Raw genomic sequence first — 18,794 nt, 5'->3', positions numbered from 1 at the left:
TTATTGCTGTGGAACAAGAGTTGCCCAAAGTCGAACATCGTATGTGTGCACGCCACATATATGGGAACCTTAGGAGAGCATATCCAGGCAAAGAGCTGCCTAAACACCTTTTTTGGGCTGTTGCTAAAAGTTTCAATGCCGTAGACTACTACAAAGCCACTGAAGATCTAAAGAAGTTTGATCAAGGTGTTTATGAAGCTTTGATGTCGAAGAATCCAGAGAACGGTAGCCGTGCTTTCTTCAGTTGCACTTCAGTGTGTGAAGATGTCTCGAATAACTTCTCAGGGTCTTACAACATTACTATCAACAAAGCAAGAGAGATGCCATTGGTAGCAATGTTGAAGACCATAAGGCGACAATGCTTGATCCGAAATGAAATGAGAAGAAAGAAGGCTGCAAAGCACAAGGGGAAGTACACTCCGAAAGTGGCCAAGACCATTAAGGAAGAACAGAGATACTTGAAGTATTGTCAGGTAATCCCCTGCGGCAATGATCATTATGAGGTGGCAGAACATGTTCATCATGGTTTCAGGGTTGATATGAATGCAAAAACATGTGCATGTAGAAGGTGGAGTATGACAGGAATTCCTTGTCGTCATGTCTTGCATGTAATTGGGATGAAGAATAATCTGAAGCCTGAGGATTTTGTTAACTTTGACTGGTATTTGACATCAAGATGGGTGGCTCAATACAATGAGACAATGAGGGGAGTTAATGGTATGTACTTCTGGAGAAAATCCGGTGAAACAGAGCTTCAACCACCACCTAGAGAGCCAACTAAAGGGCGGAAAAAGATACAAAACGAATCAAGGGCAAAAATGAATCTCCAAAGAAAAGGAAAAAGCAAGCAAAGGATGTAGAAGATGAGGCTCCACCAAAGAAGATCAAAATTACCATAGCAGGAATTACTTTGCATTGTGCTAACTGTAGAATGGTAGGACATAACACAAAAAGGTGTCTTAATGTTGGGGTCCAACGCAAGAAGCCAAGGAAAACAAAAGGTGAAGGTCCAAATCAAGCAAGTCAAGCAAGTTAACCAAGCCAATCAAGCCAACCATCACATATTTCACTTGCTGATTATGTGTTTTATAGCTTATGATGATTCATATTTTAGGATCATGTTGTTTGGATTGAATGTTTAGGATGATGGTTTTTTGGGATATGGTTTAAGATGTAGGATGCTTGTTTTTTGTCTACTTATTGAATAGGATTTTTTAAAACGTTGTCATCTAAATGGAATCATCTAAAACAACACTCTTTATAGCATTTTAGTTCCATTACCATTACATAAACATGTTTTGCTTATTGCTTAAAAGATTAAAGCATATACAACAAACATGACTACAATACACACAATCAAATTTTTGAAGCAACGTAGTGCTTGAATCTCTTTCTCACAACAATCGATCATGGCTTTGAGTACTCTAATCTCCTTCTCATATCCTTGTGCAACAGCTTTTATGCCTTCTATTTCACTTCCATAGCTATTCATTGCTAGACTCTTCATCCCAGCTTCCACATCATGTAAACCTTTCTCTAAGCTTCCCACATCTACTTGTATCTTCTCAACAACACTCTCAACCTCTTCCATCTCTTCCACCATAGACAAATCAGTCCATTTGAACAAATGACCACTATTCTCCTTTGAGCCATAAGGACAACAATGAAATATCCTCCCTGGATTCTTCAATGTTTCAGAAGTCTTGATTACAGATCCTGCACCACATCTACATTTTCTAGCTATCCCTCTTTCTTGTCCACGACGTGTGAAGCTCGCTTTCAACCCTTCGCCAAATTACCAAATCAAAATTCGCTTATATATTATCGAAATTGAATAACTCAAATCAACCAAACAAAAATTATTACTTACCAGAATTAGATGATGAAGACATTGGATGCTACTAAGTGGGATTGAACCGAAATTGAAAACGCCCAAATTCTAGGGTTCTTCCGCCGCGAGAGAGAGTGTCAAGAGAGAGGAAGAGAGATTTGAGAGAGAAATTAAAAAGACGTCGTTTTGGCCAAAAATTTTGATTCTCAGTTTTTCCAAAACGACATCGTCTGAACCACTACGCACACGTGGTATCCATATCAGCTTGATTAAACGGAAGCTTAACAGAGTTACGCCATAAACACGTTTTTGTATGTTATGGCAAAACATTTAAACTTGGGGTATTGATTTAGAAGTTGGGGTACGAAATTCAAATATTTGAAAACATAATGTATGTTTAGGCCCAATCAATAGTTAAATGTATGAATTCAATACAGTGCAATTGTGGGTGTATGAAAAAGCCGTTTTTCCTCTTAATATATAATTTTTAAGAATTTTAATATAATATTATTATTTATTTAAAAATTAAATTATAAAAAATGCAATCATTAACAATTTACCACCTGTCCAGCAAAGTTTATATGAAGTTTTAAAGTAAGAACTGTTTTTTTTGAATCTTTTCTCATCTTTTATTATTATTTAATTAAAAAATCCTTTAGATATCATCGGTACACATAGTCTATAGTTGTATTTTTTCGTTGTGTACTTTCATTAAATAAAATTTATTTTTAAAAAAAAAAATCAGTGGTTGAGCTTCTTAAAAAATCCATTTGTTAATTCTAAATATGTATTTCTTACTAACAATTGTATTCAAAAATTCACATCTTATGAAATTTATATATTTAACTTCTTTATAAACTTTTTTTTATATACAAATTGTTTTACTTTATACTGAATGAAAAAATTTCATCGTCATTCTTTACTTTCTAGATTAATCATTAAAAAAATTATTTTAATTTTAAAAAAGTACAACTAATTCTTGATTTTTGACGAATCAATGTAACTTTTGGTTTATTTTATAAACCATTGTAACCTTTATTTTAATTAACAAATCATCCGACCTATGGTATATTTGATACATACAGTATAATTTTCATAATTGCTTTTAAATTTTTTAATTATTAACCAACTAACGGCTGCGTTTTTTTGTTGCAACCTTTTACAAACTGATTCTAAAAATCAAGGGTTCCATCTTTTCTAAAAGTTGCATCTGTTCATTTAAAACATGTATTCTTGTTAACTATTGTGCTTATTCAAAAATTCACATTTTTTGAAGTTTATATATTTACTTTTTGTCTTGAGACAGATTTTTTTTTCTGTTTATAATGTATCAAAATAATTCATCTCATTCTTTACTCTCTAAATTATTCATTAAAGCACATTATTTTAAATTTAGAGATATACCACTAGTTCTTATCTTTGACGAATCATTGCAGCTTTCAGTTTATTTTATACTAAGATTTAACTAGGAGAACTATTTTATATATAATTTTTCTGTATTTTGTTATATAAATAGTAGAGAGAGTTTTCTTTGACTTTTAGTATTGATGCTACAATGTTATACATATTTTGGTGTTTTTTGTAATAATTAATAGTATTTGTTATTGAGCTTATGTGAGTTGAATTTGAAAGAATTATATGTTATTTGAATACTTTATTATAATAAAACTGTGATTTGGTAGACAGTTCTGCAATTCTTCTTAAGATTTCTCCAAGTAACATAAACATGTACCTTCAGTAAAAAAAAACTCATTAGTAACAGAAGCAAATGAAGTCAATGTCGAAAATAATAATGAATTTATAAAAAATATGATTACAACATCATTACCTAGCATTTAGATTAGTTACGACGTACGTTTTTTTTTTTTTGAATTTAATGTTAAATTATATTCAAAAGAAAATAAACGTTTTACAAAGCTGTTGATAAAACCATTTCAAAAGAATAAACATATGGAATCATAAGATTAAAGCTAGTAAAATCTTGCTGCAAACCAGGCTTGGATGTTTATGTCATCTCCAGTTTTAAGATTGCTTAGCCGATTGCGGACTGTTTTGTCAATGAGCGTGAGTAACCTCGCCTCCGTAACGGGTTGTTCACCATGGCGCCGGGCATTTCTCTCTAACCATATTGAGTGAAGAGTGTTATGAAAAGCATAGCCGACGAGAAGTTGTGTGGTCTTGTCAAGCACTTTGCTTCCGAGTAGAGCCATAATCTCTTTCCAGTCTGTGGTATACTTATGTAGCAAGAGCTTCTTTGCCAGAACCTCCCAAATGCGTTGTGAAAAAGTACACTAAAAAAAGAGATGTGCAGTTGTTTCCATTGAGTTGCTGCAGAGCACACAATTGGTATTAGCCCCTGAATTCCATCTCTGCAATTTGTCTCCTGTGGTGAGCCTGTTTTTTACCACAAGCCAATTGAGAAAAGCAAACTTCGGTGTAGCATAAGGTGACCAGATCACTTTGTAGCCCTCGAGAGTTGGATGGGGAGACCGTATGAAAGACCAAGTGTCTTTAGTTACAAACTCTGCGCGGTAGCAATCATTCATCCCCTTCCAGAGAGCCTTGTCATGAACAACCTCATTTCTAGATAGCTTGTGCTTGAGGATCTCTGCCTCAACTTGGTTTAGCAGAGCTTGTCTATGTTTTCTCTGTCGAGTCATAGTCATGACGTCTGCCATTGTGCTCGAAGAAGAAATTCCGAGAGCAATAATTCCTCTGTCCCCTAGTCGCTCATGAATACATCCCAAAACACTCCAATTATCAAACCAAAAAGATGTGGACTCCCCATTATGGACTTCCATTCGAAAGAACGGCTTCGCTATGGTCCTGTATTTGAGAAGTTTCCTCCAAATCCAAGAACCGTTCGCAGTAGTTTCTTGTTCTGTCCACAAGGAGCCTTACGGATGAGATGTCGTTTCACCCAGTTCACCCATAACGTCTTTCTTGCAGAGAGAATTCGCCAAATCAGCTTGAGAACACACACTTTGTTTGCTTCTTCTATTGACCGCAAGCCTAATCCTCCCTCCTTTTTAGACAAACAGACTTCTGACCAAGCAACCTTTGCTTTCTTAGGGTTTAAAGAAGGACCATCCCATAAGAAAGCAGAGCATAACTTGTCAATCTCTCGTACACATGCCTTTGGAAGTCTAAAAGCTGACATCCAAAAGTTTGTAAGACTGAAAATCACAGACTGGATAAGCTGAAGCCTCCCCGCAAATGACAACGACTGAGCCGTCCAAGAGTTGATCTGCGATCTAATCTTTTCCAATAAAGGAAGATAGTCTACAGCGGACATTCTTTTGGTTAGCAACGGTAACCCGAGATAACGAACAGGAAGTGTGCCGTAAGCAAAGGGGAATTGGTGTAGAATCTCATCTTTTAATTCTGATGAAACACCAGCCATGTAAAGCGTTGACTTCTCAAGACTGATGTTGAGGCCAGAGTGAGTAGCAAAATCCGCAAAAACCTCCAAAGCACCCTCAATTGATCGTTTTGTACCATCTGTAAAGACCATCATGTCATCTGCGAAACATAAATGGGTGAGGTTCATTGTTTTACAGTTAGGATGTAGTCCAAATTTCTTTTGCTGAGCTGCTATATCCAACTTTCGGGAGAGGACGTTCATACAGATCAAAAATAAGTAGGGGCTCAAAGAACAGCCTTGACGAAGACCCCTCTGACTATTGAAATAACCCGCAAGTTCACCATTGACTTGTACAGAAAAAGAAGCAGATGTGATACATGTTTGGATCCACTTAACATATATATCCGGGAAATCTAGAGCTTGAAGCGTGTTAAGGAGGAAACCCCACTGCACAGAATCAAAAGCTTTGGATATATCTATCTTCATAGCACATCGAGGAGATACCGATTCCTTGTGATAATCTTTGACCAATTCTGAAGCTAGGAGAATGTTTTCCATCAACAATCTGTCCTTGATGAAAGCAGACTGGTTTGAACTTATGAATCTGGGCAGGATCATCTTGAGCCTATTAGCAAGTATCTTGGAGATGATTTTATATAAGACATTGCAGCAAGATATTGGTCTATAATCTTTCATAGTTGTTGAGTCCTTCTTTTTTGGGATTAGGGCCAGTATGGTGGAGTTAACACCCTTTGGTAAGAAACCCGTCTGGCAAAAAGACTGAATGGCGACAACACAATCTGCTCCTATAACCGACCATGATTCTTTGAAGAACCCATCAGGCCCTGGAGACTTATTTGCTGGCATAGCAAAAAGGACTATTTTTATCTCGTCCGCTGTAAGCTCACGTGTGAGTAGGTTCATATCATTCTCATCACATCTGAAATCCGAGATGTCTGTTAGTTCCTCTAAAGACCATTCAACATAATCTGTAGGCGAGGAAGTAAGAAAATTCTTAAAATATCTTTCAGCTTCAATTTTGATCTGAGCCTGTGTCTTGATTACTCTCCCATCGTCACACTTAACCTCTTTGATATTGTTCCTAGACTCCCTTATTTTTGCGGAGGCGTGGAAAGCTTTGTTATTCTGATCACCAATCCGGAGCCAATGTAACTTAGCTTTCTGTTGCAGAAAACGTTCTTCAATGTCAGCCAATTTCAACCAATTTGCATATGCTGTAGCCTCTGCATCAACAGCTTGCGACGAAGGGAACTGCATTGATTTTTCTTGATCTTCACATAAACCTTTGAACACCGCTTTTGTACGACTGGTGATGTTACTTACCATTTGTTTGCCTAAGCGTCTAAATAGCGGCTTTAGACCTTTGAGGGATTTTGAAAAACGATACATTACAGACGTTGAGTGAAATAATTGGGGTGACCGCTGCCAGAGTTCCCGAAGTTGTGAAAGGTAATCCGGGTGATTTGTAACAACATTGACAAACTTAAATGGCTTATGCACTCTCTGTTCTTCCTCAGTAATGCTAAACCGACAACGCAGATGATCTGAGCAACCGCCTGGTTCAAACACAGAATATGATTGATCATAGCGTTGGAGCCAGTACTGATTGACCAATACCCGATCCAGCTTCTTGCAAATAACTCCATCATGGCGTTTGTTACTCCAAGTATAATGTGGTCCCTGGTAAGCCATATCACTAAGTTCACAATCTCGTACCAAATCTTGAAAGTCCCGCGTACCTGCTGAAACAAATGGCGAGGAATCATGTAGAGAATGATCATCAATGTCTAAACTTTCGTTGAAATCTCCACAAATTAGCCATGGTTTGTGGTGTAAGAGAGGCGAGTTTTGATGAAACCGCAAATCACTCCAAAGTACCTTACGGTCTGCAACAAGATTAGATCCATATATAAAGGAAACAAAAAACTCCTGCTGATTTTCAATACAGACCGAGAATGTAATCAGCTGAAATGATTTGTAAATTGGAGTGACTCTGACATTGTTCTTCCAAACAATCCAAATCATACCCAAACGATGCTCCTCATAATTAGTAAGCACAGACCAGTCTGCAAAAACAAAGTTAAATACTCGTGTTGCTCTTCTTTCTTTAATTTTTGTTTCAATTAGACAACCAAAATCAAAGTTTCCGCGAGCCAACCACTCTCGCACCACACGTTGCTTCTCTTTCTTATTGAAACCTCGGATGTTCCAAAAGAAACCCGACATCAGAGATTTTTTTGGGAGTTACGTGTCTTCAGAGTACTAGGGTGTTGAATCCTAGAGCTCTGCTGACCAGTTACTGAGATATACTTGTGTCCCTCCTTTGAAGCTCGTGGTAGAGAAGGGCGCAACGTGTTTCCTTGTTGTTCCAACTCTACTCGTTCCTCAAGGCGAATAGAACCCTCTGTAGAGACCCCCACATCAATATCTGCAGATAAGTTCTCACGTTCATCGTCCCCTTGATCCACCTCTGAGTTGATGTCCTCACCTTTTTCTCCCTTATCACTAAGACAAGAAAAAGAATTGGACATAATAGAGAGTTCTGGATTATGCTGATTCACCGGTTTCCCGGGACTGCGGAGAATCTTAGACGGAGTACACCATCCCACATCCGTATTCTGACCCACAATACCAATATCCTGAGCTCCAGTATCGAGCACTTCCTTATCACCCACGACACCAAGTGCCTTTGTTGGTACATCTTCTTTACCAGACAGAACCTGTATTGTGTTCACATCGACCGTTGCGGGTTGTAACACTGCAGATAGAAACATAACTAACCACTGCCGGGACAATAGCAGTCCTTTTTGCCAAGCATTCAGAGCTGAGATGACCCCATTTGGAACAGTCGATACACCTGGGAGGTAACCAGGGATAAACAAACTCCACAATAGTATCCCCACCTTTACCTGACTTAAAAGACATGTGTTTTGGCAAACTCTTTGTGAGATCCACCTCCACAAAAATATTTGCCTCATCAAAGGATTTACATGCTTCTGTTTCAGCGTGTAAACGCTTTGACGTACCCAAAGGACTCGTGATTGCACTGAGCACCTTCCAAGAAAAATACTTAGGAGGAACATTTTTGACAACAACCCACATTTGAACCGTTTGGAGACCTTCTTGCGTTGTGTCAGTAATCGGCGTCCATTTTGTAAGGACCACTGGAACACCACAAAGATTCCACATTCCTCTCTTCAACACACGCAACCTGGTTTTCTCATCCTTGATTCGAAATTTCACTGTGGTTTTATCCACCACATAGACATCAATTTTCATCGTTTTATCACCCAAGGTCCAAATCTTGTTAACCTAGGCATGGATACCTCCCACAAAGGGAGCCTTGGCTAAAAATTTACCAATGAGAAAGTCTTCCCATAGGGGCTGTGCTTCCTCAAAAATTTTATATGGTATCCGCACAGTCGGCATACCATCAACCTCTTCAATAGCCAATTCCACTCGTTCCATCTCCTCTGATTCCTTTACCATCGAAACCCATGATCGTTGTTTCGTAGGTAGAACCCCACCTGGCTGTACCATGTTCGCCACAACTTGCGTTTCCACCCCCTTCTGCTGATCTTCCTTCCCAATTTTAACAGACACCGTACCTTCACAACTAGCAAGATCTGACATCATAGTCGTACCATCACCAGCCTTGCTGATCTCACCATCTTCTGTCTCCACTCTCTCTACCACCGCACTCCGATCCAACGAAACATCAGCCCCCGGCGGAATAGCCTCCGGTGGCATCAGAACTTGCGAAAGAAGCAAAAAACCCTAGATCGCCGTTTTTTCACCCTCAGAGCTAAAAAACCACGTACGGTTTCACACTATAATTTATGCTCATGCAATTACTCTTGGTTTGCTTTTGTGATGTAGAAGATGTGTTTATCGGGTTTAGTGAGATTAGATGCACTAAATGAGAAATATTTATAGTGTCTTAAGAAGATAGGATTTTCTTTTAGTGAGTAGAAAAAATATTGGTGAGCAAGTATACAATATTTTTAAAATAGATATATATATATATATATATATATTTTAAAAATAGTTGAGTAATAAAGAAAAATTAGCTATAAAATATCTTAATAATTTGCTCATGTTTTTATGAGTGTGACTGTGTGAGTGAATATTCTCCAAAATTTCCAATTGCAATTCAAAGTCAAAATTATTATACCATATTTGTACAAATTTGATGTGTATATAAATTGAAATGATAACATCTATATTTAGCTGTTAGAATCAAGTCTTGTAATGCAATCGGATGATTATTATTTTTTTGCTGAAAAATCTTACCAAAAAGATCACAATTTTTTTTCACTAAAACATTTAAATTCCCTTTATAATAAAACGGAAGTACACAAAATTGTTTTGTAGACTATATAATTTTAATAAGTTGGTTACAAATAAGTTATACATTAATTGATAGATTAATTGGTTACAAATAGGTTATACCGAAAATCTTAAAGAGAATATTCTAAAGAATCATATCATCTAACTTACCATATTAATTTTTTTATTAAATTATTCATCAAAATAAAATCTTTTAATATCTAAATTAACATGTTAATTTGTTAATTATCATTATACTTCACCTCTAATTTTTATATATGATTCTATTTTGTGAACCAAATAAATTATCATATTATTTATTATAATTAGAAAATAGTTTTATTTCCGGATATAATATAAATTGAATTTTAAATATAAATTGTTCACTCTATAAAATATTCAAGCTTTAGTAATATTATTTTTTAAAAATAATATCTATTGAATTAAATTTTTTTACTGAGTAACGGGTCAAAATTTGACTATTTAAATTCAATTTCATATTTTTATTGAATTTTATAATTTTATATAATATAATAAACTTTAAATAATTTATTTTGAAATATTTTTAATATATTAAAACTTGATATAAAATTTGGAACTATAAACACTCTAAATTGATTTGTTATAGCAATATCAATAATATGTCACTATAATATAAAAGAATTTCAGGAAACCAAGTATATTAAAATAAAAAGTATAACAATATATTAAATTACTCATAATATAATAATTCGCTTTTTAAAAACAAAATTTACAAAATTATGTCTTATAATGACATTCAAGTCATGATGTAGAATATACATTGTTGAAATAACTTCACATATATAACCTAATACAATATATTAAAATTTTATTTTAAAATATAAAATATAAAAAGAAAATTAAAAAATAAAATTTTATCAATGTTATAGCACGAGTACTTATCTAGAATCATTAACAATATAAAACTTAGTCTTTTTCAAGACATCATATTTAACGTATGATTTGATTGCATGATGTTCTGTCTAAAAAGACAAAGACACTATCGTTCAGACATTAACAGTAACAACACCACTCTTTAATCTTCTTTTCACCATCTTCACTCATCTCTCCATACCTCTAATCCAATCATCAACATTGGATTCGGAAATCGCGTTCGACAAATCTCCGTTTTATCGAGTCTACAAGAGTGGTCGCATCGAGCGTCTCACAGGTGAAACAACCGTCCCACCGTCACTTACCCCACAGAACGGCGTCGTCTCCAAAGACGTCGTCTACTCGTCGGAGAAAAACCTCTCCGCCCGCGTCTACCTCCCGGAGAAAGTCTCCGACACAAAGCTCCCAATCCTCATCTACTTCCATGGTGGTGGTTTCATCATAGAGACAGCTTTTTCTCCTACTTACCACAATTTCCTCACCTCCACCGTCACCGCCGCCAACTGCTCAGCGATCTCAGTCGATTACCGCCGCGCACCAGAGTTTCCGATTCCGATCCCGTACGAAGATTCATGGGATTCTCTCGAATGGATCTTCACTCATCATATCACCGGATCCGGGTCGGAAACTTGGATAAACAAACACGGCGATTTCAACAAAGTGTTTCTCGCCGGAGATAGCGCCGGTGGGAACATAGCTCATCATCTCACGGTCCGAGCGAAAAAAAGAGAGACTTTTCGATTCTTTGATCTATGGGATGATCTTGATTCATCCGTATTTTTGGGGGAAGACTCCAATAGATGAGTTTGAGGTTAGAGATGATATAAGAAGCCAAAAGATTGAAAGAAGTTGGGGAATCGCGAGTCCGAATAGTAAAGACGGAGTTGATGATCCGTTGATCAATGTGGTCGGATCAGAAGACTCTGATTTATCAGGGTTAGGCTGTGGAAAGGTCCTGGTTATGGTAGCTGCAGATGATCAGTTAGTGAGACAAGGTTTTTGTTACGCGGCCAAGCTGAAGAAGAGTGGATGGGATGGTGAAGTTGAGGTCATGGAGACTAAAGATGAAAGCCATGTTTTTCATTTGAAGGATCCTAAGAGTGATAATGCTCGTCAAGTTGTGATGAAACTTGCTGAGTTTATTAACTAACGTGGTTGGTTTCATGATATTATTGATACCGATCTCCTAAATTTATATGTATGTACTAGGGAAATATTGGACACTAAAGTGTGGAATTTGGGAAGCATGTTTTTAATTTGAATATGCGACAGACTTATTAATATACATCAAACTATATTCATATTTACATATATATATATATATATATATATGTGTGATGTAGGGTCATTGATCAAACAAGTTCCAAAGATGAAATAGATGATATAGATGAATGGACGTGTTAGTTGTGGAAGCTGTAGTTGTAGAGGTGATGTCTGTGAAGGCTAAGGTGGTATTGGTCACATAGGTCGGGACGATAAAAATCTTTATCTAGTGATTTCTAGTGGGCTGGCTAGTCTTTCACTAGGGATTTTTCTCCTATTTTATTTCTCTCTTTTATTTGGGGTTTTCTTTTTTATTTTATTTCTTCCTTTTTATTATGAGATTTTTTTCCATTCTATCTCTTCCTTTATTAGGATATTACTTTCTACTTTTTTTTTATCAAATATGTTTTCTCATTTTATTGATTCCTCTTATTAGGGGATTCTTTTCATTCTATTTCTCTTTTATTTGGGTTTTCTTTTTCCATTTTATCTTTTTTTTCCCTTTTATTATGAGATTTTTTTTCCATTTTATTTTTTCCTTTATTAGGATATTACTTTCTACCTTTTTTTTATCAAATTTTTTTTCTTATTTTATTGATTCCTCTCATTAGGGGAATTTTCTCCCATTTTATTTCTCTCTTTTATTTGGGTTTTCTTTTTATTTTATTTCTTCCTTTTATTATGAGTTTTTTTTTCCATTCTATTTCTTCTTTTATTAGGATATTACTTTCTACTTCTTTTTTTTATCAAATCGTTTTTTTTTTCATTTTATTGATTCCTCTTATTAGACGAATTTTCTCTCTTTTATTTGGGTTTTCTTTTTCAATTTTGTTTCTTTCTTTTATTATGAGATATTTTTCCATTCTATTTCTTCCTTCATTAGGATATTACTTTCTACTTTTTTTTTATCAAATTTTTTTCTCATTTTATTGATTCCTCTTATTAGGCAATTTTTCTCCCATCTTATTTCTTCCCTCTATTAGGAGATTTTCCCCCTCCCCCCATTTTATACAAAAAGTTAAATACTTATATTTTTCTCTTAAAGAAAACGATACACACTTGTTTTTTCATTGTTGTCAAACATCTATATCATCAATGTTTTTACTTTTTGTTGTTGTTAATGTCTGAACCGTTGGATATTCAAGAATATTGACAAAAACAAAAATGATATATGAAGACACTTGGGTTCCTATTTCTGAATCATGCCTTAGGTCCACTCTCAGCCCAGAGTTTCAAGTGATCATGAAAAGCTGTTTACTTTTACCAGCTTATGAACTGTCTTTATATACTAACCGTGTAAAAATGTTTTTGCAGCCACTTACCTCTTCCTAGACGCTAGTTCTATCACTCCCAAAGCGGTCAGGTGATTCAAATTCCGTAACCAACTTCTTTTGCATATTCTTTGACATGCAGGTTATGATATTTCTCATCAACTCGTGGATATACTTAATTGGTCCCAATTCACGATACTCTTATAATTCCTTTTCTCATTCAAATTTGAATATTAGTTAGTTAATTGTGTCCATGTTATCTTCGTTTTATTGTCACTAACCAAAATTTTTTGTTACAAAGCCAATAATACTTGATGAAGTAGTCTCTGACCGAGATAGCGAAAATAAAACCGATAGTGAGGCTGAGGCTGAGACTGAGACTAAGGCTCCAAATCTTGTATATTTCATAGTTTATAAAACAATCAACAACAAAAATGATATATGAAGACACTTGCTAGTGACTTTTGAAATTTTGTAAAAACTGCAGATGATTGATGATTCTATGAAAGAGAATGAAATTATGGAGATATTCATTCAATTTTGGAACTCTTTTTTGAAAAAGAATAGGTAACATTAATTTTTATGTTGAACTTAACGTCCATTTTTATGTCTTGATTAATAGTTTTGGATAAGATTTTTTTTGGTCAAATCAAAATTATAAATTATGTTGCAGGGTTCTAGCAGATCCTCATATTCCATGGACATGTGAAGAATTTCCGGAATTATACAACAAAGAGTTGCAAGATAACTCAAAACTTGACATGTAAGTATTATCACTCCAAAATTCTATAAATACACCAACATATATCTATATATATATATATATATTATTTGACTGAATATCTCCATAATTTGTATTGGTTATGTGACTTCTGCTTTATAGTATATATATATATATATGTTGGTGTATTTATAGAATTTTGGAGTGATAATACTTAAATGTCGAGTTTTATGTTATCGTGCAACTCTTTCTTGTATAATTTTTAAAATTCTTCACATGCTCAAGAAATATAAGCATCTTCGAGAACCCTGCAACATAATTTATAATTTCTATTTGACCAAAAAAGTTCTTAGCCAAAACCATTAATCAAGACATAACAATGAACGTTAAGTTCAACGAAAAAATTAATCTTACCTATTGTTTTTTACAAAAGAGTTACTCAATTGAATGAATATCTTCATAGTTTCATTCTCTTTCATAGAATCATCAATCATCTGTAGTTTTTATAAAATTTCAAAAATCACTAGCAAGTGTCTTCATATACCATTTTTGTTGTTGTTTGTTTTATAAACCATGTAATATACAAGATCTGGAGCCTTACTCTCAGTCTCAGTATCAGCCTCACTGTCGGCTTTATTTTCGCTATCTCGGTCAGAGATTACTTCATCTAGTATCATTGGCTTTGTTACAAAAATATTTTGGTTAGTGACAATAAAACAAAGACAACATGGATACAATTAACTAACCAATATTCAAATTTGAATGAGAGAACGAATGATAAAAGTATCGTGAATTGGGACCAATTTAGTATATCCAAGAGTTGATGAGAAATATCATAACGTGCATGTCAAAGAATATGTAAAAGAAGTTGGTTAAGGAATTTGAATCACCTGACCGCCTTGGGAGTGATAGAACTGGCATCTAAGAAGAGGTAAGTGGCTGCAAAAACATTTTTACACGGTTAGTATATAAAGACAATTCATAAGATGGTAAAATTAAACAGCTTTTCATGATCAGTTGATACTCAGGGCTGAGGGTGGACCTAAGGCATGATTCAGAAATAGGAACCCTAGATTTATTAGCAAAGAAAAAAATATATACAAAAACTTATGTTATAAGATATAATCTGATGATGGAATATATGTGAAAATCTGATGATGAAAATATAGTATAATAGTTTTATAAGAGGTATATATGTATATATATTTTTGGTCTATACCACTATACCAAAAATAAAATAAAGATATTTAAGATTGTGTTATCTATAAAAGATTTGTTTATTTAGCTATATCGAATCTAATAACTCTAAAGTTTTAAAAATATAAATCAAATGAATTATGTAAATTGTATATTAAATAAAATAAAAATGATATTTTTAATAAGAAAGCTTTTTTTTTGTTGAAGATTTTTTTTTTTAAAAGGACATTCAATAAAAAAAAAGTTAAAACGAAGGGTATCCAAAAAGTTTTCTAGAAAATCATTGTTGGAGTCAACACAAAAAATAGAGACCCATAATATACAAAATTTTGAACAATAGAGACATATAAAATTGAGGATCTAAAATTCAGTTTCGAAAGCGGGGCTTTTTAAACACCATAATTCCACATCTATCAACACAACAAATCTTGTAGTCTTTGATCGCGTAGCAGGAAAAATTTTAGCTTCTGTTGTGACCATAGCAGTAGCAGGGACGACCTCAACTTTTGTTGTAACCGTAATGGTAGCGGAAACGATCGTAGCTTCTGTTGTGACCGTAATGGTAGCAGGCACGATCTCATCTTTTGTTGTGACCGTAATAGGATCCATTATAACAACTAGCCATAGGATTTGGTTATTTCGGTGAATTCGGTTTGATTTTTTTAGTTTTTCGATTTTTTTAAGTTTTGAAAATCTATCCAAATTTAACCGAACTTTATTTCGGTTCGGTTAACTCATTTTAAATTTTCAAAACCGAAAATTAACCATTTTAAAAAAAATCTTGTTTTTCGGTTTAATCAGGGATAATTTTGGTTTTTTCGGTTTTTCGGATTATTTCAATTATTTTGTTTTTTCGGTTAGTTTGGTTATTTTATGGATAAATTTTGGTTTTGTAGATTTTTCTTAAACTAAAAATTAATTGATAACCGAACCAAAAATAATCGAAATATTTTGGGTTTTTTTAAAAAAAAAAATTTCTACCGATTGGTTCAGCCACCATAGCCTAAACCGAACCAAACACCCAAAATATCGGTTTGGTTGGTTCAGTTATTTTGGTTTGTTTATAATCTCAGGCCTAATAACAACAAAGGACGTTGGATCTACAAGACAAATATTTTTATATTATTATATTTGAAACTGAAAAATCAAGATCATCTAAGAAGGAAATGAAAATTGAATATAGCATTATTATGATGAATGTTTTTAAAAAAAAAACAAAACAAATGAGGAGGAGCCAAAAATGCTCTCTCTTTTTTTTTTAATGGTTTCTCACCAACTGTTGTTATCTACATCAAAGCATAGCTCACCTTATATATACAATTTATTTGTATTTTACAGGTCAATAACATTATATATATATATATATATATGTTAATGTTATATAAGGTATTCAAATATTCAAAAATAAAAAGTCATCTATATGAGTTAATATTGTTTTGTATCTATGACTAATATTATTTTTTGGTAAATATATAAGTTAGATTCGTTGAACAGATGAGTTAGATGTGTTATCTAGATGGATTAAAATTAATTAAGAGAGCGATTCGACTGTTAAGGAGTGAACAAAGCTATACCATCTGTTAACCACAAGGTTGTGCCTTTATATAGTATGCTACTAGAAAGAAAGAACGAAAAAAAAAACTTACAAAAAACCACTCTCACTTGATAGGGAGGCATCCTTATTGACGGGGGCAAGTGAAGTCCTAAAACAACAACATGGATGACAGTTTTTAGAAACAAAAATGAAAATTAGCTTATTTTCTTGAACATTATTTGTTGCTTAAGTCAAAATGAAAATAAGGCTACACAATTGGTCAAATTAAGAATCTAATGCTCGAGAAAGAGAGTGTCAAGTACTTATGGAGATTAAAATGAATGTTTGAGTAAACTTAACGTAGAGTTGGCGTAGAGGCATTGAAACATTTTCGAAAAGCATGTATGGCTGGATAGACCATGTCAAAAAGAATGGTCATATGGATGATGAACTGAACAAGAATCTAGTTAGACACCGTAGGTAATGTATGGCCGTGTGGGGGAGACACAAATGTATGAAACATAAGAAAAGTATCGTCCTCCCCTTTTCTAGATCCATCAAAGGGATATGGATGTTTTTCTATTATAGTATGAGGACTGGTTGATAGTCGGATCAATTTGTCCTAATTAGTTATTGGATCATGAGCAATTGACTACATAGTGCTTTTGGAGTACGGGAGATGACTTGTAACTCGGGCATTGCTAACCAGCATATGTAACACGTCAGATTCTCACATCTATCAAGATATAGTGCAGTTAGCACTCGTGACCTAAAACATGTACATGTTAATTACAAGGTAACATCTTTTTGTACCATTGTTCACGTAAATCATATACATATTAATTAACAATTATTTTCAATGATAGAGAAACACATTCTTACTATTGTACTAATAAGTGTATTAAATGACAATATTCGAAAGTGTAACCCTCGCGAACTAAAACTCGGAGTTTTGGGGGTGGATTTTTCTGGTTCGACCAGAATGTTGTAATCGTCGATTTGGTTCGGTTTGGTTTTGGGAAACCATTGAACCGGGTTACTTAAGTGTTTGTCGACGAAAGGAAGGGTTTTTGGTTTGTCTTTGTCGCCGTTTAACGTTTTTGAGAGTCAAAGGGAGAAAACTTTGTTCTTGAGCTTTTGAGAGAGATTTGTGAGATTCATTGCTGTTTCTTGAGAGATCCAAGGCTGGGAAGGAGTTAGAAGCTTGCTAGGAAGGTTGGATTCGTTGCTGTTGGTCTGAATCTTCCTGCAAAGAGGTGAGTGCATGACCATGGCTAATCTAAGCCTTTGATGTCCTTGTTCTTGCTTGTTTGTTGTTGTTTTGTGTGTTTTTCTTGCTGGGATTGGATGCTACAGGTTCCTAAGGACGTATTTGGTCTGGATTTTGAGTATTGGACGATTTGGAAGAGGTTGGGAAGCGAGATTCGACTCTCGGCTTTGAGCGGATCGTGGTTGCAGAGGGAGTGTCGATCAACACCACTTGGTGTCGGTAGACACCAGCAAATTAGGCATCGATCGACACTGTGGGGTAGTGTCGGTCGACACCAAGGCCAGTGTCGGTCGACACTCGGTTGGTGTCGGTCGACACCTCCCTTCCAGCGAGATGATGTTTGATTTCCTGGTTTGTTTGTCTTTTTTGTTTATTGTTTAGACCATTGGTATCATTGTTGCTTGTGTGTATAGCCCAGTAGATGAGAGGATTGTCTCACTGAGTGTTTATCAAATACTCATGCATCTCAATATGTGTTTGTGGTGCAGGTAAAGACAAAGTGTGATCGTGGAATCAAGGCGATGAAGAGGAGGATGTTCTAGGGACTCGATTGTATGTTGTCTAGCGTTGCTAGGTTGCTAGAGTTGGGTCTTTAGAAAACATTGTTTAGGTTGCCGGTTTCATGATTCATGATGTTTGATTATTGGATTGATGTTATGGATTATTATTAGTTATTTTATTATTAGATATTTATTGGTATTGTTATTTCCGCTGTTGGTTGTGGTTGTGGATGTGTGGCTAGTGGGTATTGGACCACTAGTTGTAGTTATTTGTTATTATTATTATTTATTATTTATTATTATTAAAAAAACGGGTGGGGTCGTTTCAGAAAGAAATAAATTAAGTTGTGTTTTGTTTTTTAAAGAATTCAACTGTTCACAAGAAAAGAAACTAAAGTCGATTTCGCTTATTTAGCTAGGGCATCAGCTTCCATATTGGCTGCCTTTGAGATAAAACGACGATGTTGAATTAAAGTCGATTTTGGTAGGGCAACAATTATACTATTTTAAAAAAACAACGTTTCTTAATTTAACGTATTTATTATTTAATGGTTTCAAATGAATCTAAGAAGTTGCAA

General features: G+C 34.6%; 3 protein-coding genes and 1 pseudogene across 3 annotated transcripts; 2 read left to right on the top strand and 2 right to left on the bottom strand.

Annotated features, from left to right (window-relative positions):
• The first annotated feature begins 8 nt into the window (after positions 1-8).
• Positions 9-1,069, top strand: LOC147934523 (uncharacterized). Its single transcript, XM_087471871.1, has one exon. The coding sequence runs from the start codon at positions 42-44 to the stop codon at positions 858-860; it is 819 nt and encodes a 272-aa protein (XP_087327997.1). The 5' UTR covers positions 9-41; the 3' UTR covers positions 861-1,069.
• Positions 1,070-1,309: 240 nt separating this feature from the next.
• LOC147934522 (uncharacterized protein At4g04775-like) lies at positions 1,310-1,892 on the bottom strand. The gene is made up of 2 exons (XM_087473322.1): positions 1,871-1,892; positions 1,310-1,785 (listed from the first exon to the last, which is right to left on the bottom strand). Exons 1-2 carry the CDS (start codon positions 1,890-1,892, stop codon positions 1,310-1,312), a joined length of 498 nt encoding a protein of 165 aa, XP_087329448.1.
• A 1,909-nt stretch (positions 1,893-3,801) lies between these two features.
• LOC147934521 (uncharacterized) lies at positions 3,802-4,509 on the bottom strand. Its single transcript, XM_087472660.1, has 2 exons — positions 4,237-4,509; positions 3,802-4,122 (listed from the first exon to the last, which is right to left on the bottom strand). Exons 1-2 carry the CDS (start codon positions 4,507-4,509, stop codon positions 3,802-3,804), a joined length of 594 nt encoding a protein of 197 aa, XP_087328786.1.
• Positions 4,510-9,426: 4,917 nt separating this feature from the next.
• On the top strand, positions 9,427-11,722 carry LOC104728330 (putative carboxylesterase 7 pseudogene; annotated as a pseudogene).
• Positions 11,723-18,794: the final 7,072 nt, after the last annotated feature.

Source organism: Camelina sativa, chromosome 11 (assembly GCF_030686135.1).
Source record: "Camelina sativa cultivar CO46 ecotype springtype chromosome 11, ASM3068613v1".
NCBI lineage: Eukaryota > Viridiplantae > Streptophyta > Magnoliopsida > Brassicales > Brassicaceae > Camelina > Camelina sativa.
The sequence above is the reverse complement of the archived record's forward strand: the minus strand, read 5'-3'. Positions and strand labels throughout refer to the sequence as shown.